Source organism: Salvelinus fontinalis, chromosome 4 (genome assembly GCF_029448725.1).
Source record: "Salvelinus fontinalis isolate EN_2023a chromosome 4, ASM2944872v1, whole genome shotgun sequence".
NCBI classification, from domain to species: domain Eukaryota; kingdom Metazoa; phylum Chordata; class Actinopteri; order Salmoniformes; family Salmonidae; genus Salvelinus; species Salvelinus fontinalis.
In genome coordinates, this window is record NC_074668.1 from 1,969,440 (window position 1) to 1,996,940 (window position 27,501).

The 27,501-nt window shown below is 39.8% G+C and overlaps 2 protein-coding genes across 3 annotated transcripts in view; one reads left to right on the forward strand and one right to left on the reverse strand.

Annotated features, from left to right (window-relative positions):
* The window catches only part of LOC129852991 (C-X-C motif chemokine 13-like), a 25,799-nt gene extending 13,929 nt beyond the window's left edge, over positions 1-11,870 (reverse strand). Inside the window, exons 1-2 of the mRNA XM_055918599.1 lie at positions 11,557-11,870; positions 7,738-7,906 (exon numbers count right to left, since the gene is read on the reverse strand). The gene's annotated coding sequence lies outside the window, so the exon portion shown is untranslated. The remainder of the gene's footprint in view (positions 1-7,737; positions 7,907-11,556) is intronic.
* On the forward strand, positions 11,085-21,083 carry LOC129852989 (butyrophilin-like protein 1). Of its 2 annotated transcripts, XM_055918596.1 has the most exons (3): positions 11,085-11,651; positions 19,561-19,587; positions 20,752-21,083. In XM_055918596.1, the coding sequence occupies exons 1-3, from the start codon at positions 11,432-11,434 to the stop codon at positions 20,979-20,981; spliced, it is 477 nt and encodes a 158-aa protein (XP_055774571.1). In that variant the 5' UTR covers positions 11,085-11,431; the 3' UTR covers positions 20,982-21,083. The 2 variants fall into 2 exon arrangements, with proteins under 2 accessions (XP_055774571.1, XP_055774572.1); XM_055918597.1 differs by lacking the exon at positions 19,561-19,587.
* The last annotated feature ends 6,418 nt before the right edge of the window (positions 21,084-27,501 follow it).

Below are 27,501 nucleotides of genomic sequence, written 5' to 3' on the forward strand. Positions count from 1 at the left end.
AGTTTAATGTTTTAGTGGGATGCTGGTTATAACATGGTAATAAAGAAGAGAGAGAAAAGAGGGACCAGTTTAATGTTTTAAGTGGGATGCTGGTTATAACATGGTAATAAAGAAGAGAGAGAAAAGAGGGACCAGTTTAATGTTTTAAGTGGGATGCTGGTTATAACATGGTAATAAAGAAGAGAGAGAAAAGATGGACCAGTTTAATGTTTTAGTGGGATGCTGGTTATAACATGGTAATAAAGAAGAGAGAGAAAAGAGGGACCAGTTTAATGTTTTAAGTGGGATGCTGGTTATAACATGACAATAAAGAAGAGAGAGAAAAGAGGGACCAGTTTAATGTTTTAAGTGGGATGCTGGTTATAACATGGTAATAAAGAAGAGAGAGAAAAGAGGAACCAGTTTAATGTTGGATGCTGGTTATAACATGGTAATAAAGAAGAGAGAGAAAAGAGGAACCAGTTTAATGTTTTAAGTGGGATGCTGGTTATAACATGGCAATAAAGAAGAGAGAGAAAAGAGGGACCAGTTTAATGTTTTAAGTGGGATGCTGGTTATAACATGGCAATAAAGAAGAGAGAGAAAAGAGGGACCAGTTTAATGTTTTAAGTGGGATGCTGGTTATAACATGGTAATAAAGAAGAGAGAGAAAAGAGGGACCAGTTTAATGTTTTAGTGGGATGCTGGTTATAACATGGTAATAAAGAAGAGAGAGAAAAGAGGGACCAGTTTAATGTTTTAAGTGGGATGCTGGTTATAACATGGTAATAAAGAAGAGAGAGAAAAGAGGGACCAGTTTAATGTTTTAAGTGGGATGCTGGTTATAACATGGTAATAAAGAAGAGAGAGAAAAGAGGGACCAGTTTAATGTTTTAGTGGGATGCTGGTTATAACATGGTAATAAAGAAGAGAGAGAAAAGAGGGACCAGTTTAATGTTTTAAGTGGGATGCTGGTTATAACATGACAATAAAGAAGAGAGAGAAAAGAGGGACCAGTTTAATGTTTTAAGTGGGATGCTGGTTATAACATGGTAATAAAGAAGAGAGAGAAAAGAGGAACCAGTTTAATGTTGGATGCTGGTTATAACATGGTAATAAAGAAGAGAGAGAAAAGAGGAACCAGTTTAATGTTTTAAGTGGGATGCTGGTTATAACATGGCAATAAAGAAGAGAGAGAAAAGAGGGACCAGTTTAATGTTTTAAGTGGGATGCTGGTTATAACATGTCAATAAAGAAGAGAGAGAAAAGAGGGACCAGTTTAATGTTTTAGTGGGATGCTGGTTATAACATGGTAATAAAGAAGAGAGAGAAAAGAGGGACCGGTTTAATGTTTTAGTGGGATGCTGGTTATAACATGGTAATAAAGAAGAGAGAGAAAAGAGGGACCAGTTTAATGTTTTAGTGGGATGCTGGTTATAACATGGCAATAAAGAAGAGAGAGAAAAGAGGGACCAGTTTAATGTTAAAAGTGGGATGCTGGTTATAACATGTCAATAAAGAAGAGAGAGAAAAGTAGGACCAGTTTAATGTTTAAGTGGGATGCTGGTTATAACATGGTAATAAAGAAGAGAGAGAAAAGAGGGACCAGTTTAATGTTTTAAGTGGGATGCTGGTTATAACATGGTAATAAAGAAGAGAGAGAAAAGAGGGACCAGTTTAATGTTTTAGTGGGATGCTGGTTATAACATGGTAATAAAGAAGAGAGAGAAAAAAGGGACCAGTTTAATGTTTTAGTGGGATGCTGGTTTTAACATGGTAATAAAGAAGAGAGAGAAAAGAGGGACCAGTTTAATGTTTTAGTGGGATGCTGGTTATAACATGGTAATAAAGAAGAAAGAGAAAAGAGGGACCAGTTTAATGTTTTAGTGGGATGCTGGTTATAACATGGTAATAAAGAAGAGAGAGAAAAGAGGGACCAGTTTAATGTTTTAGTGGGATGCTGGTTATAACATGGTAATAAAGAAGAAAGAGAAAAGAGGGACCAGTTTAATGTTTTAAGTGGGATGCTGGTTATAACATGGTAATAAAGGAGAGAGAGAAAAGAGGGACCAGTTTAATGTTTTAGTGGGATGCTGCAGTTTTGCACATTGTTATTTATTTCTCTTTGATATGGTGCAATATTCTATTGTTATGTTGTTCAGATTGTATTCGTTTTGAATTGTTACATTTATATGCACTTTGTTTATATACATTAAAAAGTTATACTTTAAATGCACATGTTTAATAGCATTCTTTATCATAAAAATCCAATGCATTTTTAAATACATTGTGGTTAAGGTAGAGAATGATTTCATTTAATAATTTAATTAGAATTGTTTTCACACCAATCATAGTCAAACTATTGCAAACTGTTTGACTTGAAAAAATACAAAACATATTTTTATTAAAGAGCAGTTTGGGAGCCAAAAAGAGCCGGACTGCCCACAACAACAGCCCCCTAAATCATATGTCTGACTTTCTGATTTGTAAATTCACCACAGTTCCCAACATTGACCAGCAGGTGGCAATGATACTCTCTTCTCAGACAGTAAATGACCACCAGTCAGCTACATTTATTTTGTTAGGAGGAGATGGAAAAGCATTGAGACTATTTGTCATGGAAGCAATTTCACTCATTTACTCATGTGAATGGGTCCAAAGAGATAAGAGAAGCTAATATTGATAGGAACTGTTAAATCTTTACAGCTCAGGATAATATGACTATAATTAAAGAACATCACTACCATCTGCTGGCTGGATCGGTCTTCTGATTTGAACCCTGTTCTACACACTGCTAACCTTATGTCTAACCTTAAAACTAAATTAAGATCAGAAATATATATTTTTGTTTTCATGACATTTTACGATAGGCCTGTAGACAATTTAGACGTTATGACTGGGTTTTCTAATAACCAGAGAGGCTGGGGGGAGGAGTTTACTCCAAGTGCCTGTGTAAAGGTGAAAGTGAAAGTTGTGTCTCAGTATAGACCTGAGGTGTAGATTGTTCTGTAAAAACGTGTAGATAAGCACATATTGTGACTATTATAATGGTTATGGATTTAAATCAACTATTTTGAATGTGAAGTGGAGGACGTGAAGCCCAGTAAAGGTAAGAGAAGATGTCAGTATATTTCACTTTCCAAACTAGACACAACGGCCTTGTCATTGTTTCGACGCCTGTTCAGCAATCTGGTGCTCATGAATGTGCTGCGTCAAAGGACACTTTGATAATGAATAAAGTTGACTTCATAGCTTTTATTGGTAAGGTTATCAATCCGACTCGGGTTTGTGGAAAGCAGAAATGCCAGGTTGAAGGTTATTGTGCCGTTACAGATGTTACTGTTGAAGTGGCACATTTTCTCATCGATTAAACTATTTATCGCAATACCGTTTTTTTGTTCCCAAAACTAGAATATGTTATGAACAGAGTGGACAAAGTTTTGTAGACTTTACCCTTTGCAAAGGTTTTTCAAAAACGCGCTGATTAGAAGGAGTGCACAGGAGAATTGAGTTAATACACATGCGCACTTCACAACGTAGGCTTTTCCTAACGGAAACATGCAGATAGATGCTAGAACGCGCCAACGTCTGCTGTTTGGATGCTGTTTGACGAGAGAGCATCTGGGGATGCAGCACGAAGGAATCCCTCAGCAGATGCCATAATGGAGGTCTGATCCTATTTGGAGGATGCCCCTCCAACGATCTGCAGATCCTCTGAGCTGGTGGAAGAACAAGGTCTCTGTCTACCCACCGCTTACTAAAGTCATGACAGGGAGACACTGCATAGTGGCCACATCCCTTCCCTCTGAGAGGGTCTTCTCGAAAACAGAACAAATAATTACTGGGAGAAGAAACCGCATCAGCCACTCGAAAGTGAGGCATCTTGCATTTATGAATGCAAATCTCTCATAAAAGTTAAATATAGTCAGCATTACTGTGTGCTGCTGGTTATAACATGGTAATAAAAAAGAGAGAGAAAAGAGGGACCAGTTTAATGTTTTAAGTGGGATGCTGGTTATAACATGGTAATAAAAAAGAGAGAGAAAAGAGGGACCAGTTTAATGTTTTAAGTGGGATGCTGTTTATAACATGGCAATAAAGAAGAGAGAGAAAAGAGGGACCAGTTTAAAGTTTTAAGTGTGATGCTGGTTATAACATGGTAATAAAGAAGAGAGAGAAAAGAGGGACCAGTTTAATGTTTTAAGGGGGATGCTGGTTATAACATGGTAATAAAGAAGAGAGAGAAAAGAGGGACCAGTTTAATGTTTTAAGTGGGATGCTGGTTATAACATGGTAATAAAGAAGAGAGAGAAAAGAGGGACCAGTTTAATGTTTTAGTGGGATGCTGGTTATAACATGGTAATAAAGAAGAGAGAGAAAAGAGGGACCAGTTTAATGTTTTAAGTGGGATGCTGGTTATAACATGGTAATAAAGAAGAGAGAGAAAAGAGGGACCAGTTTAATGTTTTAGTGTGATGCTGGTTATAACATGTCAATAAGGAAGAGAGAGAAAAGAGGGACCAGTTTAATGTTTTAGTGGGATGCTGGTTATAACATGGTAATAAAGAAGAGAGAGAAAAGAGGGACCAGTTTAATGTTTTAAGTGGGATGCTGGTTATAACATGGTAATAAAGGAGAGAGAGAAAAGAGGGACCAGTTTAATGTTTTATGTGGGATGCTGCAGTTTTGCACATTGTTATTTATTTCTCTTTGATATGGTGCAATATTCTATTATTATGTTGTTCAGATTGTGTTCGTTTTGAATTGTTACATTTATATGCACTTTGTTTATATACATTACAAAGTTATACTTTAAATGCACATGTTTAATAGCATTCTTTATCATAAAAATCCAATGCATTTTTAAATACATTGTGGTTAAGGTAGAGAATGATTTCATTTAATAATTTAATTAGAATTGATTTCATACCAATCATAGTCAAACTATTGCAAACTGTTTGACTTGAAAAAATACAAAACATATTTTTATTAAAGAGCAGTTTGGGAGCCAAAAAGAGCCGGACTGCCCACAACAACAGCCCCCTAAATCACGTCTTGACTTTCTGATTTGTAAATTCACCGCAGTTCCCAACATTGACCAGCAGGTCTCTTCTCAGACAGTAAATGACCACCAGTCAGCTACATTTATTTTGTTAGGAGGGGATGGAAAAGCAATGAGACTATTTGTCATGGAAGCAATTTCACTCATTTACTCATGTGAATGGGTCCAAAGAGATAAGAGAAGCTAATATTGATAGGCACTGTTAAATCTTTACAGCTCAGGATAATATGACTATAATTAAAGAACATCACTACCATCTGCTGGCTGGATCGGTCTTCTGATTTGAACCCTATTCTACACACTGCTAACCTTATGCCTAACCTTAAACCTAAATTAAGATCAGAAATGTACATTTTTGTTTTCATGACATTTTACGATAGGCCTATAGACAATTTAGACTTTTTGACTGGGTTTTCTAATAACCAGAGAGACTGAAGGGAGGAGTTTACTCCAAGTGCCTCTGCAAAGGTGAAGGTGAAAGTTGTGTCTCAGTATAGACCTGAGGTGTAGATAGTAAAAACGTGTAGAAATGCACATATAGTGAATATTAGAGTGGTTATGGATTTAAATAAACTATTTTAAATGTGAAGTGGAGGACGTGAAGACCAGTAAAGGTAAGAGGAGATCTCAGTATATTTCACTTTCCAAACTAGACACAACAGTCCTGTTTTAAAACAATGAGGACTGGAGAAAGAGGAAGTGATGTTTGTATCTGTGTGATTGAGCAACAGAGAGAATTTGATGAATGGTAATGATGTAAATATGAATGTTTTCTCTTTTTATTGCAGTTAAAATGGCAGAGTCCAGAGTTCATAGTAAGTCACCATGCTATAATTAATGATGAACTTTTCTTTCATGTATCTGGGAGACCAGAACTAAACTAACTATTGAAAATGAAATGTGTTTGTGGTTTTATTTGTCTCTATGTGTAAATGTGTGTCTGGATGAAATGTGTTTGTAACATGAGGAGTGGCAGGTAGACTAGTGGTCAGAGCGTTGGGCCAGTAACCGAAAGGTTGCTAGATTGAATCTCCGAGCTGACAAGGTAAAAATCTGTCGTTCTGAACAAGCCAGTTAACTCACTGTTCCTAGACTGTCATTGTAAATAAGAATTTGTTCTGAACTGACTTGCCTCGTAAATAAATAAAATATGTATCCAGAGCAATTAGGATTAAGTGCCTTGCTCAAGGGCATATCAACAAATGTTTTCCTAGTTTCCTCAGGGATTCAAACCAGCGACGTTTCGGTTACTGGCCCAATGCTCTTAAGTGTTAGGCTACCTGCCAAACATGTCTGACTAATGGGAAAATACACTGCCTCTAATTTTATAATTTATTTTAGATATTCCTGTATCTGTACATGATAGTATACATTTGAGGGTATTGTTATGTGGGTGTTAGGGTTAGGGCATGGGGGTAACAGGGCTGGGGTGTGTGGGTCATTGAGTTTAGGTGTGTGGGTAAGTGGACTGAGGTATATAGATATTGAGGGTATTGTCATGTGGGTGTTGGGGTTAGGGCATGTGTAACGGATGTGAAATGGCTAGCTAGTTAGCGGGTACGCGCTAGTAGCATTTCAATCAGTTACGTCACTTGCTCTGAGACTTAAGTAGTGTTGCCCCTTGCTTTGCAAGGGCCGCGGCTTTTGTGGAGCGATGGGTAACGACCGTGCTTCGTGGGCAACCGTTGTTGATGTGTGCAGAGGGTCCCTGGTTCGCGCCCGTGTCCGGGCGAGGGGACGCCGTAAAGTTATACTGTTACATTGATGCTGTTGACCCGGATCACTGGTTGCTGCGGAAAAGGAGGAGGTTGAAAGGGGGGTGAGTGTAACGGATGTGAAATGGCTAGCTAGTTAGCGGGTACGCGCTAGTAGCATTTCAATCAGTTACGTCACTTGCTCTGAGACTTAAGTAGTGTTGCCCCTTGCTTTGCAAGGGCCGTGGCTTTTGTGGAGCGATGGGTAACGCTGCTTCGTGGGTGACTGTTGTCGATGTGTGCAGAGGGTCCCTGGTTCGCGCCCGTGTCGGGGCGAGGGGACGGTTTAAAGTTATACTGTTACACATGGGGGTAACAGGGCTGGGGTGTGTGGGTCATTGAGTTTAGGTGTGTGGGTAAGTGGACTGAGGTATATAGATATTGAGGTTGAGGAATAGGGATAAATATCTGTTCATGTTATTATAGGCAGAACACTCTGTCACAACTGTGACCAAGAATAAAACATACTTTTAAATAAATAAATAAATAATCAAAATGGATGACATGTTAGGCTTACTAGTGGCATAAGATTAGCATAGTGGCATGTCTGGGAAAGATGTGGGAACAAATGGGATAATATCATTCTAGATTGTAGCATCACATTCTTCTATGACATATATACTTTCCTTCAAATGAATATGTCTGTCTGGGATTGTGGGGGTTGTATTTAGAATTGACATGGTCCTGGTTGTTGGATGTCTATTGTAGTTTTTAATTCAGCTGTGTTTATACATGTACTGAGAGGATTTGTGTTCCTGACACAGATGATGTCATTAAACATGAAATGTTCTCTCTTTCTGAACAGATCAGTTTAAACTCACCTCAGAAGACTATGTTTTTTCTGATGTTGGTGAAGAGGTCACCCTTCCCTGTCACCTCTCACCTGATAACAGTGCTGTTGCATCGACGATCAGGTGGTTTAAAGAGACAGAGTGTATTTACCTGTATCAGAATGGCCAGGTGACAGAGAGGAGTGGCTATGAGGGCAGACTGAGTCTGATCACCCAGGAGCTGGAGAGAGGCAACGTGTCTCTGAGGCTGACAGACTTCAGAAGGCCAGATAGAGTAGTCTACATATGTCAGGTCATCCATGGAGAACAGAAGATGGAGGCTGCAGTGGGTTTATGGGAGAGAGAAGGTAAGTGTTCTAGAACTCCAGTAATGTTTCTAAACACATAAACAACAACAATAACAACCAGTCTCTTTCCCTGTACAGAACACTTGTACTTTCTCATGTAGGTAGGAGTCCATAGTAGGAGTTACAGATGAATAGACTAGATTCATTCTGAATATCAACTAGTTACAATGCATATTACCATCACTCTGAACTTTGAGCTGGTCCTAAAGCATTAGAACCATTCCAACATTACTGTCACGTCCCTTGATTGTCATTAGTAATGAATGTGATGAACACTCATACCCCTCTGATGTATATCACATCACTATGGTATATGAGAGGATAATGTGACAGATGGTGATTTGAAGGTAATGATAATAACTAATACATTCTGTTTTACATGATCATTATTCATGACTCTCCATCTTGGATAATGGATGATCAGTACGGGGTGAGTAATTTCTTATTTGTCTGTTTTGTTTATTGAAAGAACAGACCAGAGTGTTAATCTGATACTATAAAAACTACAGGCCTTGTGAACAGCAGTGTGTCTTCTTCAAGGCTACAAATTAAATCAGTTTCTTTACATTTATCAAAACTCTCCCCAAATGTTCTCAAGGTAGGTTGGATTAAGATGTATAGATGTTCTTCAAATTATCCAGAATTTTCATATCATAGATCTCCCACAATATATCTGCCATAGAGGTCAACATTTCACATAGTCCTCCAACAATATACAGTTGAAGTCAGAAGTTTACATACACTTATGTTGGAGTCATTAAAACTTGTTTGTCAACCACTCCACACATTTCTTGTTAACAAACTATATTTTTGGCAAGTCGGTTAGGACATCTACTTTGTGCATGATTCAAGTAATGTTTCCAACAATTGTTTACAGACAGATTATTTAACTTGTAATTCACTGTATCACAATTCCAGTGGGTCAGAGGTTAACATACACTAAGTTGACTGTGCCCTTAAATAGCTTGGAAAATTCAAGAAACGGATGTCATGGCTTTAGAAGCTTCTGATAGGCTAATTGACATCATTTGAGTCAATTGGAGGTGTACCTGTGGATGGATTTCAAGGCCTACTGTCAAACTCAGTGCCTCTTTGCTTGACATCATGGGAAAATGAAAAGAAATCAGCCAAGACCTCAGAGAAAAAATTGTAGACCTCCACAAGTCTGGTTCATCCTTGGGAGCAATTTCCAAACTCCTGAAGGTACCACGTTCATCTGTACAAACAATAGTACGCAAGTATAAACACCATGGGACCACGCAGCCGTCATACCACTCAGGAAGGAGACGCTTTCTGTCTCCTAGAGATGAACAAACTTTGGTGTGAAAAGTGCAAATCAATCCCAGAACAACAGCAAAGGACCTTGTGAAGATGCTGGAGGAAAGAGGTACAAAAGTATCTATATCCACAGTAAAACGAGTCCTATATCGACATAACCTGAAAGGCCACTTAGCAAGGAAGAAGCCAGTGCTCCAAAACCGCCATAAAAAAACAGACTACGGTTTGCAACTGCACATGGGGACAAAGATTGTACTTTTTGGAGAAATATCCTCTGGTCTGATTAAACAAAAATAGAACTGTTTAGCCTTGATGACCATCGTTATGTTTGGAGGAAAAAGGGGGAGGCTTGCAAGCCGAAGAACATCAACCCCAAACGTGAAGCATTGGGGGTGGCAGCATCATATTGTGGGGGTGCTTTGCTGCTGGAGGGACTGGTGCACTCACAAAATAGATGGCATCATGAGGTAGGTAAATTATGTGGATATATTGAACATCTCAAGACATCAGTCAGGAAGTTAAAGCTTGGTCGCAAACGGGTCTTCCAAATGGACAATGACCCCAAGCATACTTCCAAAGTTGTGGCAAAATGGCTTAAGGACAACAAAGTCAAGGTATTGGAGTGGCCATCAAAAAGCCCTGACCTCAATCCTACAGAATATGTGTGGGCAGAACTGAAAGGGTGTGCGAGCAAGGAGGCCTACAAACCTGACTCAGTTACACCAGCTCTGTCAGCAGGAATGGGCCAAAATTCACCCAACTTATTGTGGGAAGCTTGTGGAAGGCCACCCGAAATGTTTGACCCAAGTTAAACAATTTAAAGGCAATGCACACAAATACTAATTGTGTGTATGTAAACTTCTGACACACTGACATCATAACTGACCTAAAACAGGGCATTTTTTACCAGGATTAAATGTCAGGGATTGTGAAAAACTGAGTTTAAATGTATTTGGCTAAGGTGAATGAAAATTTCCGACTTCAACTGTATCTGCCATAGAGGTCAACATTACACTCCAAAATGAAAATAGAATCAGCTTGAATTTATCTTGATGTCTTATTATGAAGCATTCAGTCATTCTCAGACTGCTCACATAGTAGTGCTGCTTACATCCCTTTCCCTAGATGTACATTAGTAATGAATGTGATGAACAGTCATTCCAATATGATGTATGGTATTTCATTAAATTATGACATGAGACAGAAATTCAATGAACAATATTAACTAATGTATTCTGTTTTACATGATCATTATTCATGACTCTCCATCTTGGATAATGGATGATCAGAAGAGGGTGAGTAATTACTTATTTGTCTGTTTTGTTTATTGACAATCAATAACACAAGACAAAGAACAGACCAGAGTGTTAATCTGATACTATAAAAACTACAGGCCTTGTGAACAGCAGTGTGTCTTCTTCAAGGCTACAAATTAAATCAGTTTCTTTACATTTATCAATTCTCTCCCCAAATGTTCTCAAGGTAAGTTGGATTAAGATGTATAGATGTTCTTCAAATTATCCAGAATTTTCATATCATAGATCTCCCACAATATATCTGCCATATAGCTCAACATTTCACACACCAACATTTAAATAGAATCAGCTTGAATTTATCTTGATGTCTTATTATGAAGCATTCAGTCATTCTCAGACTGCTCACATAGTAGTGCTGCTTACATCCCTTTCCCTAGATGTACATTAGTAATGAATGTGATGAACAGTCATTCCAATATGATGTATGGTATTTCATTAAATTATGTAATGAGACAGAAATTCAATGAACAATAATAACTAATGCATTCTGTTTTACATGATCATTATTCATGACTCTCCATCTTGGATAATGGATGATCAGCATTAGGTGAGTAATTATTTGTCTGTTTTGTTTATTGACAACCAATAACACAAGACAAAGAACAGACCAGAGTGTTAATCTGATACTATAAAAACTACAGGCCTTGTGAACAGCAGTGTGTCTTCTTCAAGGCTACAAATTAAATCAGTTTCTTTACATTTATCAAAACTCTCCCCAAATGTTCTCAAGGTAGGTTGGATTATGATGTCAGATGTTCTTCAGATTCTACTGAATGTATATTCCATAGAACCCTGCCTCCTGACACAATATCCTGTATCTGCCATAGAGCCCAATGCTGGTTATCACTAACAATGAACATAATCATTTGATCAGAGATAGGACAATAACAAAACAACATTATTTATGAAGTTAACCAGATCTCATTGGTGCCCACAGTTCCTACATGAGGGAGGCTTGCGTGACAGGAGAAATCTGATTGGTCCTGTTTGCTCTGTATATAGTGATGTAGTCCACCACACAGAACTCACCTCTCTGTTTTACACCATAGCCTCAGGATCAGAGTACTTACAACATGAGACCCAGGAGGACAAGCTGAAGAGGGAGGCATCAGCTGGTGAGCTTGGTAAGTTTGAGAGAGTCTGGAGGAGAGAGGATTGAATCAGGGAACATGAGTGATGTCATTCAGTTTTTCAGACTAATTCATTTGTAATGTATCAAATAGTCAATAGACCAGTTGATGATTGGTTCAGCTCAGATAACTGTTGACTGGAGGAAATAATTACTAATAATTGTACCACCTCCATCAAATGATAATGTCTTTATAGGCATACTATTGAATGAATAAATAAATTACTTATTCAAACAATGCTAGAACGTGCCAATAGGATCTCGCTAGCTCGTGCCTGGCCATGCCCACCTCCTTCCTTGTTCCGCCCACTATGACTCATTTGTTCACATTGGAAACGACACGCCGTGTTCTAAGGAACGCCGTTTGGGTCTTTGCGTGTCAAAAAGATATACTTCAATAAGCTTCTTGACCAATCAGGACCTGAATATGACACCACGTCACACATAATAATTTAACACGTTCAAATAATGTTATTTGACGTGTATCTTTTTGACACGCAACGACACAAACGGCCTTCCATAGTGCACCTCAATACATGTCAGACATGCTTTTTGTCACGCCCTGGCCTTAGTTATCTTTGTTTTCTACTGAGATATGGAAACATTATTTCAATCTAATGAAAAACATCCTAATCTAAAACAGGGAAACGGTCCATGATCTTTAAATCAGTAAAATAACCTTCAATAAGTCTATGTTAAATCACAAGATAGATTCACACCTAGCTTACTTACAAAACAAGCACTGTGGACCGCACTGTGTCCTCATGTACTGCAGGGATAAGGGGAAAATGTACCTCTCCTGTTCAGCTGCTGGATGTTAGACTCAGCGATCAGACAAACACTCATAGTTATCAGCCTGCTTCTCCCGGGTTGACGCCTTTAGATTCCAGCATTATTCCGTCTCCTGAACGACTGAAATCTGACATGTGTAAACGTTATAAAAGTTACAATAATGACACTCAGCCTAATCGACGGCGCCCAGACTCACACACCCCACGGTAGCTGCTGCTATCGTTAGCTAGCTAACGTTAGTTTGTTCAGTCCAGTCCAACGACGCTTCATGTTCCAGCGATATTTGAAGAAAAGTCAACATCATAACACAACATAATAGCAATAGAAAGGCCTCATTTACTGGAACGGACAAACTGTAAAGTAACAAACGATAACATAGCTAGCTAGATAGACTAATAATAGACAGGTCTAGTTTACTGGAACGGACAAACTGTAAAATAACAAACGATAACATAGCTAGTTAGACAGACTAATAATATACAGGCCTAGTTTACTGGAACGGACAAACTGTAAAGTAACAAATGATAACATAGCTAGCTAGATAGATTAATAACAGAAAGGCCTAGTTTACTGGAACAGACAAACTGTAAAATAACAAACGATAACATAGCTACCTAGATAGATAATAATAGACAGGCTGTTAGGGTTGCGTCAATTCAATCTGGTATAAGGACAAGTATGACAATGAGTCACTAATTGTATGCTATGTACTTTTTATTAACTAAGTAATAAATGGCAAATGCAATTTCCGTATATACGGGTTCAATGTTTCATCACGCAGGATAAGACAGAGAACTGATTTGTTCCTGACAAAGATAGTATATTATACTCATGACAGAGATAGTTCCCACTTCCGAGCCGGCCTGTCAGAGTAGAGACTGGGCATGGTTTAGACTTACCCAGCCTATCGTTGATGTTGGCGCCTTAAGCCAGTCCTGGCCCCTTAGCGCATGTGATGTCCCGACGCTGTTGCTGTGTAGATTACGCTCCTTCACCCCAAAGACTGAGGTCAGACAGCTCTGTAATATTGTCTGAGCTATTCGCACCTGTATACAATGGCCACTGTTCTCGCTCAAGGCTAACCACAGCTTCCCAGCACACTTATCTGGGGCTAACTGTTACTTTCAGCACACACACACACAGACACCCAGTCTCCCAGGCCAACAGTTGCTAATATTCAATCACATGTGTTATAGTATTGGGTTATAGTGCATAATTCAGAATTGGGTTATAGTGCATAATTCAGAACCTCACAGTAGCCACACTTTGTTGCACAATTATAACACACACACACTTCACACTGCTGTTCATATCTTATGCCCTTGTACATTGTTGCATACACAACACATTCTTTCAGGCTGTGGCCCCATGGTTAGGCTGTGAGAACCTGTTACTCTTGAGAACAAAGACAAATTGTCAGGCCTACATGAGTCAGTAGCCTAAACTTTAATTAATGTAAAACCCATCTAGTTTATAGTTATTTTAGCACGCTAAGCCTAACAAAACCCCACAAGGCCTAGTTTACTGGAACGGACATACTGTAAAATAACACACGATAACATAGCTAGCTAGATAGACTAATAATAGACAGGGGAGCGTTACGTGTTAAAGTTACTAGGTAGTTGTACCGTTTAATGTTGACTTTTGCCAGGTATTACCTAACCTACCAGAATGAATCCTACCTTTGAACCACCTGATCCTCCTGGGCTGGTTGTAAAGGTGGTTGCACTTGGCTGGTAAAACTTAAAAAGAGGTCTCATGTTTTTAAGGTTCGACATGATTTAGTCGTTTGTTGGTGATGATGAATGAGATGTTTTTCATATAGCTGTTTTCACATGCACCTTATTTGTGATCGGCCAACATTTGCATATAGTTTACATAGTGTTATTTGACGTGTATCTTTTTGACACGCAAAGACCCAAGAGGCGTTTCATAGTGCACCTCAATACATGTCAGACATGCTTTTAAGTTATGTACCCAGTATGTCCCTCAGGGCCTCTGGCACTGGCCTTTTAACTATCCTGAAGTCTAGGACCAAGAGGCATGGAGAGGCAGCCTTTAGTTATTATGCCCCCAGCCTCTGGAATAGCCTGCCAGAGAACCTGAGGAGGTCTGAAACTGTGGACATATTTAAAAGGGATCTTAAAACACACCTTTTCAGCTTTACTTTTCCTTAACGTGCTTTTTTAGTCTTTTAGTTTAAAATTGTTATTCTTTTGTTTTTGTTTAAATATTTCAGTTTTTATTTTCAGGCAATTGATATGTTATTAACTTAAGGTATGAAATAAGGTATAAGGTATGAAATTAAGTATAAAATAATTGAAATGTTAATGACATCTCCATGGGTCCACCTTGGTGGGTCAAAGGTCATACCTGTTTGCATTTTGGGGAATTTTGATGAGACAGAATGGGCAGCATTGGGATGTCCATAGGCTGTCCAACAAATCATTACTATTTCTCTTTATAGCTGGAACAGGGAGCTGGCTGGATGAAGTGGCGACCCCTGGTGGCCCTCATTGGGCCATCTCCCCTCTTCTCCTTGGGGCAGGGAGCTGGCTGAATGTAGTGGCGACCCCTGGGTTGCCCCAGCCAGTGCAGGGAGCTGGCTGAATGTAGTGGCTCCCCCTGGGTTGCCCCAGCCCGTGCAGGGAGCTGGCTGGATGTACTGTGCCCCCTGGTGGCCGTTGGCGGAAGTAGGCACCCCTCTCCGGGGGTCGGGCCCCCCTCCCTGGGTCAGCCTCAGCTCTCTCCGGCCCCTCCCCCCATATCCCTGGGGAAGTGAGCTGGCTGGATTGGCCCCCGTGCCCAGGGGCCGGTCCACCCAGTCTCTGGAGCGAGACTCTAGACAGAGTCTGAGTAGAGCATTAATATCCCCTGTAAAGGCACACTGGACAGGTGTAATGAAGGCATGTAAAAATGACCATAACAAGCATTCTAATCACCTGTAAATGCACACTGAACAGGTGTAACGGGGAATATACACGGCTGTGACTATAACCGAAGATAATTCTCTTGGGAGGTAATACGGTCGGCATTTCATTGTGAGGTATTTATTCTAAGTCGGGTGAACAAAAGGACTTGAGTTCCATTATGATATCACAATCACACCATGTGTAGTTAATCATGAAACATACACCCCGCCCTTCTTCTTCCCGGCTGTATGTAATAACACACTAAAATGTCTAGGCTAACAATGTAAGAAATAACACTGCAAAGTTTCCTCGGGGCTAGAAGCACGGCTGCCCTCTATATCGGTGCCATTTTATATATTGACTTCGTCCGTCCTTGCTCGCTCATTAACGTCTTAATCGAAATTATGGATTGCCTCTTATCCGCTTGTCGTCCCATTATGCCATAGTTTGTACATCTCCATTGTCAGTAGAAACCACATTTGTTTAAGCAAGTCAGCCATATCAGCTATGTTTTTTAAAAGGCAGTAAATGAGGCTGAATGAACTGTTTCACTGAATGGGGCTCAATGAGAAATAGTTAATGACAAATCACCAGTAACCTTCTCAGACGACGTGGTAATATTGTCTAGATAGAGAACTGTCACGGTCGTTGTATGGAGGAGACCAAGGCGCAGCGTGGTAAACGTACATTCTTCTTTATTGAAAGAACGAACACTGAACAAACAAACAAAATAAACGAACCGTGAAGCTAAAATGGCTAGTGCAGACAGGCAACTAAACATAGAATAAGAACCCACAAACTACCTAAATGGCTACCTAAATATGGTCCCCAATCAGAGACAACGATAAACAGCTGCCACTGATTGGGAACCATACCAGGCCACCATAGACATACATATACCTAGACTTACAAAACCCCCTAGACATACAAAACCCCCTAGACATACAAAAACTAAACAAACCACCCTCGTCACACCCTGACCTAACCAAAATAATTCAGACAATTAACTTAAAAACAAACCGTTGAAATCAAATGCAACTTTAAATATCTACTTGTAAAACATAAGATCAAGCATCACTTGTATATTTTGGACTCAAAATAAAAAACATGACAAAATAAAGCTATAATATTTACATTGAATTAAGTTGCAGAAAAGCCTCCTATTCTAGTGAATTGCTGCAATACTGCACATCTACAGCTGGGTCAGAACATACTGGATTGGGTTTGAGGATGAACAGGGTAAAACACTGTTGCCAGGGGCTACCACATGACACAGCATTGTGCAGAATGTCACAGTAGAAACTTGTTGAAAATAGTCAAACTGAGACTAAATTTAAAGATAATTGACCAAAAAAAGTATATGGCTTCCGGTGTCTTTTTTGAAAATTAAAGTCTTGATTAACTTAAAACCTCTATGCTGACTAGCATAGCCTAGCCTAGCGCCACAGGGATATCATATAATATAATTTCATGAAATCACAAGTCCAATACAGCAAATGAAAGATAAACATCTTGTGACTCCAGCCAACATTTCCGATTTTTAAAATGTTTTATAGCGAAAACACAATATATATTTATGTTAGCTCACCACAATAGCCAAACACACAATGCCATTTTTTTCACCGCCAACATAGCTTTCACAAAACCCACAAATAGAGATAAAATTAATCACTAACCTTTGAACAACTTCATCAGATGACAGTCTTATAACATCATGTTATACAATACATTTATGTTTTGTTCGAAAATGTGCATATTTATAGCTACAAATCTGGGTTTTACAACGCAGCCATAGTCACAAATAACACCAAATTGTCCGGAGAAATTTTACACAGCGACGTAATCTAACCAAAAAACTCATCATAAACTTTGCTGAAAAATACATGTTGTACAGCAAATGAAAGATACACTTGTTCTTAATGCAACCGCTGTGTTAGCTTTAAAAAAATAACTTTAGTACAAAGCACAGCATGCAATAATCTGAGACAGCGCCCAGCCATTCTCCGCCATGTTGGAGCCAACATATTCCACAAAAATACGAAATAACATCATAAATATTCTCTTACCTTTGATGATCTTCCATCAGAATGCAGTGCAAGGAGTCCTAGTTCCACAATAAATCGTTGTTTTGTTTTAGAATGTCAATTTCTTCTGTCGAATTAGCAACTTTGGCTAGCATGGTGGAGCGCACATGTCCATAAAGGCTTGGCGCATGGAACGAAAAATTCCAAAAGTCATAATAAACGTCGATTAAACTGGTCAAACTCAGTTGAAAATCCATCTTTGTGATGTTTTTGTCATATGTATCCAATAACGTTCAAGATGGAGAATTTCGTCGTGTCTACCTATTTCGCGCAGCGAAATACTGCCAATATGGCGGACCTGTCACTCCAAAAGCTCTCATTCTGTCTCACATCAAGCTAGACACCCCATTCAACATTCTACTGCCTGTTGACATCTAGTGGAAGGCGTATGAAGTGCATACAGATCCATAAATAAAAGGCAATTGAATAGGCAAGGCCTTACACAGAGACCCATTTTCAGAATTTTCACTTCCTATTTGGAAGTTTGCTGCCAAATGAGTTCTGTTTTACTCACAGATATAATTCAAACAGTTTTAGAAACTTCAGAGTGTTTTCTATCCAATAGTAATAATAATATGCATATCGTATGATCTAGAACAGAGTACGAGGCCGTTTAATTTGGGCACGTTTTTTTCCCAAAGTCGAAATGGCGCCCCCTATTTCCAAGAGGTTTTAAGGTGCTGACATGGATACTGTCTGTAAGTGCCCAGATTGTAATGGTTTTAACCCAAACTCAGCCTTTACACCCAGCCCTGTCCCCTGCACACCCTAACCCAAACTCAGCCTTTACCCCCAGCCCTGTCCCCTACACACCCTAACCCAAACTCAGCCTTTACCCCCAGCCCTGTCCCCTGTCCCCTGCACACCCTAACCCAAACTCAGCCTTTACCCCCAGCCTTGTCCCCTGTACACCCTAACCCAAACTCAGCCTTTACCCCCAGCCCTGTCCCCTGCACACCCTAACCCAAACTCAGCTTTTACTCCCAGTCCCATATATGGTATGTCTGACTTTCTGATTTGTAAATTCACCACAGATCCCACCATTGACCAGCAGGTGGCAATGAAACTCTCTTCTCAGACAGTAAATGACCACCAGTCAGCTACATTTAGGATGGAAAAGGGGATGGAAAAGCATTGAGACTATTTGTCATGGAAGCAATTTCGCTCATTTACTCATGTGAATGTGTCCAAAGAGATAAGAGAAGCTAATATTGATAGGCACTGTTAAATCTTTACAGCTCAGGATAATATGACTATAATTAAAGAACATCACTACCATCTGCTGGCTGGATCGGTCTTCTGATTTGAATTGAAACAGTTTTTAGAACTTTAGAGATGATTAACTAAAATATGATGATAGAAGACAGCACCATGCTGTATGATAGCATAAACACTCTAATGTTGGTCACTAGTTAACAAAGTCACAAACCCTGACCATTTTTACATTTTACCAGACGCTCTGTAGTGAGTCATTCATTTTCATACTTTTTTAGTAATTGAAACCACATCTCAGGCATTGCAAGCACTATGCTCTACCAACTGAGCTACATTATTAAAATCTGTTTTTAACCCTAAACCACACACTGCTAACCTTATGTCTAACCTTAAACTAAAATTAAGATCAGAAATGTACATTTTTGTTTTCCTGACATGTTAAGATAGGCCTATAGACAATTTAGACTTTGTGACTGGGTTTTCTAATAACCAGAGAGGCTGGGGGACTTTGTGACTGGGTTTTCTAATAACCAGAGAGGCTGGGGGGAGGAGTTTACTCCAAGTGCCTGTGTAAAGGTGAAGTTGAAAGTTGTGTCTCAGTATAGGCCTGAGGTGTAGATTGTTCTGTAAAAACGTGTAGATATGCACATATAGTTACTATTAGAGTGGTTGTGGATTTAAATCAACTATTTTGAATGTGAAGTGGAGGACGTGAAGACCAGTAAAGGTAAGAGGAGATGTCAGTATATTTCACTTTCCAAACTAGACACAACAGTCCTGTTTTAAAACAATGAGGACTGGAGAAAGAGGAAGTGATGTTTGTATCTGTGTGATTGAGCAAAAGAGAGAATTTGGTGAATGGTAATGATGTAAATATGAATGTTTTCTCTTTTTATTGCAGTTAAAATGGCAGAGTCCAGAGTTCATAGTAAGTCACCATGCTATAATTAATGATGAACTTTTCTTTCATGTATCTGGGAGACCAGAATTAAACCAACTATTGTTACAGATGATTTTACCATTATCCATGAACCTTTACTGATGTTTAAATCAGAGATTTTTACTGTAAAACATCACATGTTGTTATTTCAGGGGGAATTGGCCGTGTATAGACCCATAAAGTGAATTAGTATAATAATTGAAGTGATATTTAATGTTTTTAGGTTTGTTTAGTGTCTCTTGCACAATGGTAGACCTGGTTAGTATGAATGTTGAGGCTTGGACACTGGGGTAGACCTGGTTAGTATGAATGCTGAGGCTTGGACACTGGGGTAGACCTGGTTAGTATGAATGTTGAGGCTTGGACACTGGGGTAGACCTGGTTAGTATGAATGTTGAGGCTTGGACACTGGGGTAGACCTGGTTAGTATGAATGTTGAGGCTTGGACACTGGGGTAGACCTGTTTTATATGAGTATGCCCATGGATTTCCCTGGTTTATAATGGGGTGTAGGGATACACAAGGTTCATACAGGTAATGGGGCTGGATGGACGTCTATTGCCCAATCAAATCCTTTCTGGCAACAACGTTTGTGGTAGAAACAAGAGATTGTGGCTGGGTCACATGTGTTATACCACTGTAATATTAGTTTATCTATGAAATGATTAGTGTATACAGGTCAGAGGTCACAGGACTAAAACATGCTGATAACAGGGTTGGGGTGTGCAGTGAATAGCTGGATATAGGTTACTGTTGGTGACTTGGGGAATACAGGCCTAAGGAAAGTGGGTAACAGGGCTGAGATATGAAAGTAACAGTGATGAGGTGTATTGGTAAAGGACCTGCAAAACTGATGACATGCTAGGCTTACTAGTGGCATAAGATTAGCATAGTGGCATGTCTGGGAAAGATGTGGGAACAAATGGGATAATATCATTCTAGATTGTAGCATCACATTCTTCTATGACATATATACTTTCCTTCAAATGAATCTGTCTGCCTGGGATTGTGGGGGTTGTATTTTAGAATTGACATGGTCCTGGTTGTTGTATATCTATTGTAGTTTTTAATTCAGCTGTGTTTATAAATGTACTGAGAGGATTTGTGTTCCTGACACAGATGATGTCATTAAATGTTCTCTCCTTCTGAACAGATCAGTTTAAACTCACCTCAGAAGACTATGTGAGGGCTGATGTTGGTGAAGAGGTCACCCTCCCCTGTCACCTCTCACCTGACACCAGTGCTGTTGCCATGACGATCAAGTGGTTTAAAGAGACAGAGTGTATTTACCTGTATAAGAATGGACAGGTGACAGAGAGGAGTGGCTATGAGGGCAGACTGAGTCTGGTCACCCAGGAGCTGGAGAGAGGCACGTGTCTCTGAGGCTGAGAGACTTCAGGGAGTCAGATACAGGAGACTACATATGTCAGGTCATCCATGGAGAACAGAAGGAGGAGGCTGGAGTGTTTTTATGGGTCAGAGGAGGTAAGTGTTCTAGAAGTCCAGTAATGTTTCTAAACACCTAAACAACAACAATAACAACCAGTCTCTTTCCCTGTACAGAACACTTGTACTTTCTCATGTAGGTAGGAGTTCATAGTAGGAGTTACAGATGAATAGACTAGATTCATTCTGAATATCAACTATTTACAATGCATATTACCATCACTCTGAGCTTTGAGCTGGTCCTAAAGCATTAGAACCATTCCAACATTACTGTCACGTCCCTTGATTGTCATTAGTAATGAATGTGATGAACACTCATACCCCTCTGATGTATATCACATCACTATGGTATTTGAGAGGATCATGTGACAGATGGTGATTTGAAGGTAATGATAATAACTAATACATTCTGTTTTACATGATCATTATTCATGACTCTCCATCTTGGATAATGGATGATCAGCATTTGTTGAGTAATTACTGATGTCTTTTTCTCAATGAGATAAATAACATCTCAATAAGTCTTAAATCATCACGGTATACATCACTCTAAAACTAATGAAATACCGTATGCAAAATAGTTGTAGCAGTTAGTCAATCGGTCAGTCAGACCTTCCAATCCGCCAACAGATCTCCAGCAGAGAACAACTGAGATGTTTAGTCTAAAGGAAGCAGTGAGTGGATCCGATCCTGGTTAAACTTGCGACTAGGCTACAAAGCACACTTTTAAATACAACAAAACAAACGGAGTAAAGACGATTCAGAACTGAGGGTTGAACACATCCTCATTCTCGTCTCCATAACAACCCCACTTTTGAGCAGCTGATGCTATTTAATATGTAATTAAAAGGGAAGCGCCCTATTGGAAGGAGAAGCACTGAGACGGTTCAGACAAATTCAGGGCCGTCATTCTCAGACCGCTTAGATCCCTTTCCCTAGATGTACATTAGTAATGAATGTGATGAACAGTCATATCAATATGATGTATGGTATTTCATTAAATTATGTAATGAGACAGAAATTGAATGAACAATAATAACTAATGCATTCTGTTTTACATGATCATTATTCATGACTCTCCTTCTTGGATAATGGATGATCAGCAAGAAGTGAGTAATGACTTATTTGTCTGTTTTGTTTATTGACAACCAATAACACAAGACAACGAACAGACCAGAGTGTTAATCTGATACTATAAAAACTACAGGCCTTGTGAACAGCAGTGTGTCTTCTTCAAGGCTACAAATTAAACCAGTTTCTTTACATTTATCAATACTCTCCCCAAATGTTCTCAAGGTAGGTTGGATTATGATGTCAGATGTTCTTCAGATTCTACTGAATGTATATTCCATAGAACCCTGCCTCCTGACACAATATCCTGTATCTGCCATAGAGCCCAAAGCTGGTTATCACTAACAATGAACATAATCATTTGATCAGAGATAGGACAATAACTAAACAACATTATTTATGAAGTTAACCAGATCTCATTGGTGCCCACAGTCCCTACATGAGGGAGGCTTGAGTGACAGGAGAAATCTGATTGGTCCTGTTTGTTCTGTATATAGTGATGTAGTCTACTACACAGAACTCACCTCTCTGTTTTACACCATAGGATCAGGATTAGGGTATTTACAACATGCGACCCAGAAGGAGAAGCTGAAGAGAGCGGAATCAGCTGGTGAGCTTGGTAAGTATGAGAGAGTCTGGAGGAGAGAGGATTGAATCAGGGAACATGAGTGATGTCATTCAGTTTTTCAGACTAATTCATTTGTAATGAATCAAATAGTCAATAGACCAGTTGATGATTGGTTCAGCTCAGATAACTGTTGACTGGAGGAAATAATTACTAATAATTGTACCACCTCCATCAAATGATAATGTCTTTATAGGCATACTATTGAATGAATTAATAAATGACTTGTTCAAACAACCAATTAAATATGTTAATTACTCTCTCTCAGAGTTGAAGATGGAAAAAGAATTAAAAGAGATATTAAGACAGGAGATGATGAAACAACTAGAGGAGAAAGACACACAACTGGATGATATGACCCAGGAAGTGAGAGAGAAAGAGAGACTCCTGGAGGAGAAGAACCAGATAATGGGACAGACGGAGAAACTATTAGAAGAGAAAGAAAACCAACTGGAAGAGAAAGACAAGCAACTAAAGGATAGAGACATTCAACTAGAGGCACTGAGAAAGAACCTGCAGGACAAGAACAGCCAAGTAGAGAACTTCAGAGTCCTACTGCAGGAAAAAGACCTTCAACTAGAGGACAGCAACCACAGACTGGGAGAGAAGGACAGACTACTGGAAGAGAAGGACAGACTACTGGAAGAGAAGGACAAACTACTGGAAGAGAGAGAGAACCAACTAAAGGAAAGAGACCTTCAACTAGAGGAGAGAAACTATAGACTGGGGGAGAAGGACAGACTACTGGGAGAGAGAGACAGACTACTGGAAGAGAGAGACAAACTACTGAAGGGAAAAGATAGTGAAATAAAGGAGAAGCAGATTGAACTAGGAGACAAAGACAAAAAAATTAAGGATAAAGACCTTCAACTAGAGGACAGAAACTACAGACTGGGAGAGAAGGACAGACTACTGGAAGAGAGAGACAAACTACTGGAAGAGAGAGACAAACTACTGGAGGGAAAAGCAAATGAACTAAAAGAGAGGAGGCAGGAAGTAGAAGAGAAAGATAACCTACTAGAGGAGAGAGAGAAGCAGTTAAAGGAAAGAGACAAACAGGTGGAGGATGTCAACAATGAAAATGCTGAACTGGGTAAGATTATTCACACCATTAATACATTTAGTCTTCTGTACTTTCCTCAATTCTCAGGTTATTGTCGACTCTCCACTGAGTTGTGAATATTGTTGTCCATCACTTCATACTTTCCCTCTGCATCATATTTCTGTCTAAAGTCTTTAACACAGAATTCAGATCCTAGTCCTCCTTTGTTATTTCAGCTCAACAGATATGTGATGTGAAGACTGAGGTAGAGAGACTGAGAAGAGAGATCTCAGCCCAGATGACTGGTGAGTGAGATATGTGATACTTAACATTTCAATAGAAACCCAGAACTCCCCTTCAGTAGGTCTATGTGCCTTCATGTGTCACTGAGGTAAATGTTCCCATTCTAAATGGTTGTTCTATTATTTTAGAACCTGGAGAGACGTCAGATACAGGTTCCATACTCCCAGTGAGGAGGAGACACAGCAAGGAGGTTCCTCCACTTAGTGAGTTATCACTATTGTCCTGTTGTCTCCTACTGTTTCTAGTCTATAGTGGACCATCCTCCACTTAGTGAGTTATCAATATTGTCCTGTTGTCTCCTACTGTTTCTAGTCTATAGTGGACCATCCTCCACTTAGTGAGTTATCAATATTGTCCTGTTGTCTCCTACTGTTTCTAGTCTATAGTGGACCATCCTCCACTTAGTGAGTTATCAATATTGTCCTGTTGTCTCCTACTGTTTCTAGTCTATAGTGGACCATCCTTCACTTCGTGAGTTATCAATATTGTCCTGTTGTCTCCTACTGTTTCTAGTCTATAGTGGACCATCCTTCACTTAGTGAGTTATCAATATTGTCCTGTTGTCTCCTACTGTTTCTAGTCTATAGTGGACCATCCTTCACTTAGTGAGTTATACATGTTGTCCTGTTGTCTTCTACTGTTTCTAGTCTATAGTGGACCATCCTTCACTTAGTGAGTTATCACTATTGTACTGTTGTCTCCTACTGTTTCTAGTCTATAGTGGACCATCCTTCACTTAGTGAGTTATCAATATTGTCCTGTTGTCTTCTACTGTTTCTAGTCTATAGTGGACCATCCTTCACTTAGTGAGTTATCACTATTGTACTGTTGTCTCCTACTGTTTCTAGTCTATAGTGGACCATCCTTCGCTTAGTGAGTTATCACTATTGTACTGTTGTCTCCTACTGTTTCTAGTCTATAGTGGACCATCCTTCACTTAGTGAGTTATCACTATTGTCCTGTTGTCTCCTACTGTTTCTAGTCTATAGTGGACCATCCTTCGCTTAGTGAGTTATCACTATTGTACTGTTGTCTCCTACTGTTTCTAGTCTATAGTGGACCATCCTTCACTTAGTGAGTTATCAATATTGTCCTGTTGTCTTCTACTGTTTCTAGTCTATAGTGGACCATCCTTCACTTAGTGAGTTATCACTATTGTCCTGTTGTCTCCTACTGTTTCTAGTCTATATTGGACCATCCTTCACTTAGTGAGTTATCACTATTGTCCTGTTGTCTCCTACTGTTTCTAGTCTATAGTGGACCATCCTTCACTTAGTGAGTTATATATGTTGTCTCGAACTGTCATCAATCTTGATATTCTCTATTTTCTCCAATAATCTATATTTCACTCTGTTGTGTAATGTATTTGTAGATTGTTTATACTATGTTTTAATTGTGTCTCTGATGAGTCAGTATGTTGACCAGTTCTCTATGTTGTGTTACAGTGGAAGGAGAGACCTCAGATACAGACCCCACACTTCCACCGAGGAGGAGACACAGCATGAATTTTACTCCTCCAGATAGTGAGTTATGGATGTAGATTATATTATATTTGACTCTGTTGTACATCCTCCAGATAGTGAGTTATGGATGTAGATTATATTATATTTGACTCTGTTGTACATCCTCCAGATAGTGAGTTATGGATGTAGATTATATTATATTTGACTCTGTTGTACATCCTCCAGATAGTGAGTTATGGATGTAGATTATATTATATTTGACTCTGTTGTACATCCTCCAGATAGTGAGTTATGGATGTAGATTATATTATATTTGACTCTGTTGTACATCCTCCAGATAGTGAGTTATGGATGTAGATTATATTATATTTGACTCTGTTGTACATCCTCCAGATAGTGAGTTATGGATGTAGATTATATTATATTTGACTCTGTTGTACATCCTCCAGATAGTGAGTTATGGATGTAGATTATATTATATTTGACTCTGTTGTACATCCTCCAGAGAGTCAGTGTGTTGATCAGTGCTGTGTGTTGTGTTGCAGTGGGAGGAGAGAGCAGCAGTCCAGACTCCCCAGTGTCTCCCAGTGTGTCTGAGCTGAGACTAGTGCTGCTGGGGAGGACTGGGGCTGGGAGGAGTGCAGCAGGAAACACCATCCTGGGCAGAGAGGAGTTTGGGGCCCAGACCAGCCCCTCTGCAGTGACCCAGAGGAGTAAGAGGAGAGAGGGGGACGTGTGTGGGAGACGGCTGGTGCTGGTGGACACTCCAGACTGGTTCTGTCCTGGACTCTCTCTGGAGGAGATGAGACAGGATGTGGGGATATGTGTCCGTCTGTCTGCCCCGGGACCCCACGCCTTCCTCCTGGTCATACCAGTGGAGCCCTCTAAGGGGGAGGAGAGAGGGGTGCTGGAGAGAATAGAGGAGATGTTTGGGGAGGGTTGTTGGGAACACACTGTGATTCTATTCACCCATGATGATGTCCTGAAAGAGCAGAGCATTGAGGAGTTTCTCCAAGCAGGAAGTCAGGACCTCCAGCAGCTTGTAGAGAAAAGTGGGAGCAGGTACCACGTCCTCAACATTAAGGACAGGGCCCATGGCACTCAGGTATCAGAGCTGCTGGATCAGGTAGAGGAGATGGTGGCAGGAAACAGAGAGAGATTCTACAGCAGTCAGACCTACCAGGAGGCAGAGGACCACGTTAGAGAGATGGAGGGAAAGATCCAGAGAGAGAGAGGAGAGAGGAAACAGAGGGAGGAGAGAGACTTGAGAGAGAGGCTGGAGAAGGAGCTGCAGGATTCTCTGAAGGAGAAAGATGGAGAGATCCAGAAGCTCAAGAGAGATATCAGAATTCTCAGAGAACGAATAACAGAACTGGAGAGACAGGTGAAAGAAGAGAGGGATGAGGAGAAGAAAATAGAACTGGAGAGGGAGCTGAAGAGGGAGTCTGATAGGAAGGTGGAGATGGAGAGAAAGATGGAGAGATTGAAAGAGGAGAGAGAGAATGAGAGGAGGGAGATGGAGGAGAGACACAGACAGGAGATAGAGGACATGATGGAGAACTATGAAGGAGAGGCCAAAGTTGATGCAGAGAGAAACCTGATGAAGATAGTCCTACCTGAGTTACAGAGGAACATCATGATCTCACAGACAAAGATGCAGAGGGAGTTCAGCAGACAGATGGAGGAGAAGAATAGACAGATGAAGGAGAAGAATAGACTTATAGAGGAGAAGGATAGAGTGATTGTGGAAAGGGATGGAGACATAGAGGGACTGATAGATAGACTGTGGGAGATGTGCAAATGAGTTATTGTAACTAGCCTGAAGAAGTGCTTGGATACATGGAGAGGTAGAAGAAGAGAGAGGAAGAAGACAGGGAGAACTAATGGAGATCTGAGGAATGTCTGTGCAGATGTAACCTAGTTCACCATTTCACTGAATTAGCCTGACAACGA